At 58.8% G+C, this 2,474-nt stretch overlaps 1 protein-coding gene across 1 annotated transcript; it reads left to right on the top strand.

Annotated features, from left to right (window-relative positions):
• Nucleotides 1–458: 458 nt before the first annotated feature.
• ETH_00033740 (1,4-alpha-glucan branching enzyme, putative) lies at nucleotides 459–2,154 on the top strand (the record flags this gene model as incomplete). Its single annotated transcript, XM_013379866.1, has 6 exons — nucleotides 459–615; nucleotides 825–1,041; nucleotides 1,122–1,197; nucleotides 1,260–1,409; nucleotides 1,625–1,689; nucleotides 2,013–2,154. Coding segments are annotated over 6 exons (807 nt in total), but the record flags the coding sequence as incomplete, so codon positions are not given.
• Between the last annotated feature and the right edge of the window lie 320 nt (nucleotides 2,155–2,474).

Raw genomic sequence — 2,474 nt, 5'->3', positions numbered from 1 at the left:
TGGGGCAGCAGAAGTCACTGCGACGCCCGCAGCTGCAGCAGCACAGGCAGCAGCAGCACCCGAAGCTACGGCGAAAGCAGCGCCTGCAGCAGAAGCAGCAACAGCTACAGAAGCAGCAGCAGCAGCAGCAGCAGCAACAGCAGCAATTGCTGTTGTTCCACGCAGCGAAGATGGCTCAGAAGGGGAGATGGGAGCCACTCTGTTTGACCCCCAAAAGGGCCTCTGCACATTCCGGTTCTGGGGGCCCCACGTAGAGGAAGCCTGGGTGAGGGTTTAGGGTTTAGGGTTTAGGGTTTAGGGTTTAGGGTTTAGGGTTTGAGGCGTGGCAAGCGAGCGCGTGACTAGAGGCGTTTGCTGCCGGCAAGAGCCCCAGGTGGTCTTGGGCTGTGCCGAGGAGGGTTCGGGGTTTGGGGCGTGGGGCCGAGGGTTTAGGGTTTAGGGTTTAGGGTTTGGCGCAGGTGGAAGTTGCTGGCAGCAAATTTCCCATGGAGAGAGAGGCAGGTGACCAGTGGTCAGTTTGCCTTTCGGGTGTACGTGGAGCCGCTGCTTATCACTTTGTCTTTTCTTCCAACTGCAACGACTGCTTCCACCAAGAAGGCCATTTGCTGCACAGGCGTGAGCTAGGGTTTAGGGTTTAGGGTTTAGGGTTTAGGGTTTGGGGTTGCGGCTGGGGTTCGCGCGCCCTGGCGCGCAGCCCGCTCGGCCCTGGGACCCACGGGGCAGCAGTGCTCCTGCTGCAGCAGCACGTGCTGCTGCTGCTGCAGCACATGCTGCTGCTGCCGCTGCTGCAGCACCTGCTGCTGCTGCTGCTGCTGCTGCTGCAGGTGACCCCTACGCGCGTTTTTGCGACTTCAACAGCAACGACTGCTTCGTCGTTCTGCCCCCCGCAGCAGCAGCCGCAGCAGTAGCAGCAGCAGCAGGGAAAGAAGCAGCAGCAGCAGCAGCAGCAGCAGCAGCACCTCCAGCCCTGGAGCCGTGGAACAAGTGGATTATATATGAACTTCACCCTTCTACTTTCGTTCAGCCAAAGGAAGGCCAAACGTGAGCAGCGCCAGCTAGGGTTTAGGGTTTAGGGTTTAGGGTTTAGGGTTTAGGGTTTAGGGTTTCGGGCGTGTGCGCAGGGTGTTTGAGGCAATCGGGGAAAAGCTGGACTACATAGCATCTCTGGTGGGTCTGCGGGCCTCGAAAGTTAAGGGTGTAGGGCCTGGGGCCTAGGGCTTAGGGTTTAGGGTTTAGGGTTTAGGGTTTAGGGTTTGCAGGGCTTCAACGCCGTGGAACTAATGCCTGTGCAAGAGTTCGGGGGCCTCTGGGGGTATAACCCTCGCCTGCTAATGGCCCTGCATTCGCCGTACGGAAACCCTGAGGGTTTGCGGGCTTTGGTGGAGTGCTGCCACCGCCGCCGCATCGCGGTGAGCTAGGGTTTAGGGTTTAGGGTTTAGGGTTTAGGGTTTAGGGTTTGCGGGTTGGGGCTGGGCTTTGTCGGGCGCGCGGGGTTCGCGGTTTGCGCGGAGGCCGAACGGCAGCGAGGCGACAGAGGGAACACCAGTTGGTGATTAGGGTTTAGGGTTTAGGGTTTAGGGTTTAGGGTTTAGGGTTTGGGGTTTGGGAGGGGTGCTGGCTTCAGGTGATATTCGACGTGGTGCTAAACCACGGGTCGTCAAAGCTGAACTCTCTCTGGAACTGGGACGGGTACGCTGCTGCTGCTGCTGCTGCTGCTGCTGCTGCTCGTTTTTGCTGCTGCTTTCGCCGATTCTTTTCACAGAGGGTGCAGCAGCAGCAGCAGGAGCTGCAACAAGAGCCGCTGCAGCTGCTGCTGCAGGCCCTGCTGGGCAAGTGATTGCTGCTACAGCAGCAGCAGCAAGAGCAAAGGCAGCAGCACCAGGAGCACAGCAATAGCAGCAGCACCAGCAACAACAGCAGCAGCAGCAGAACGGAGCGCAGCAGCAACCCCAGCTCCAGCAGCAGCAGCAGCAGCAGCAGCAAACGCGTGTCTTGTGCTGCTGCTGCTGCAGCTACGGGCCCCACAACAACGGCGGCATTTACTTTGAAGGCGGGGGAGAATCTGGATGGGGAAGAAAGTTTGCTTTTCATAAACCCCAAGTTCGAAACATGATCAAAAAAGCTGCTGCTGTTTTCCTTGAGGAATACAAGTGAGGCCTGCTGCTGCTGCTGCTGCTGCTGCTGCTGCTGCTGGTTTGGTTGCTGTTTTGGGCGCTGGTTTCGTTGCAGCGGCGATGCAGCTGCTGCTGCGGCGTTTGCTGCTGCTGCTGCTGCTGCTGCTTTTGCTGCTGTCGAAGCTGCAATTGCTGCTGCGCTCTTTTCTGCTGCTGCTGAGGCCTTTGCTGCTGCTGCTGCTTCCATCAGCGCTGCCGTGGCTGCTACTAGACTTGCTGATGGCGCCCTCGTTGCAGCTGTTGCCACCCCGTTGCTGCTGCAGCAACAGCAGCAGCAGCAGCAGCAAGGGTTTGTTTTGT

The sequence above is a fragment of the Eimeria tenella genome, genomic scaffold (assembly GCF_000499545.2).
Source record: "Eimeria tenella Houghton genomic scaffold, Eth_scaff4104, whole genome shotgun sequence".
Classification (NCBI taxonomy): Eukaryota; Apicomplexa; class Conoidasida; order Eucoccidiorida; family Eimeriidae; genus Eimeria; species Eimeria tenella.
This window is presented reverse-complemented; position numbering and strand designations above follow the sequence as displayed.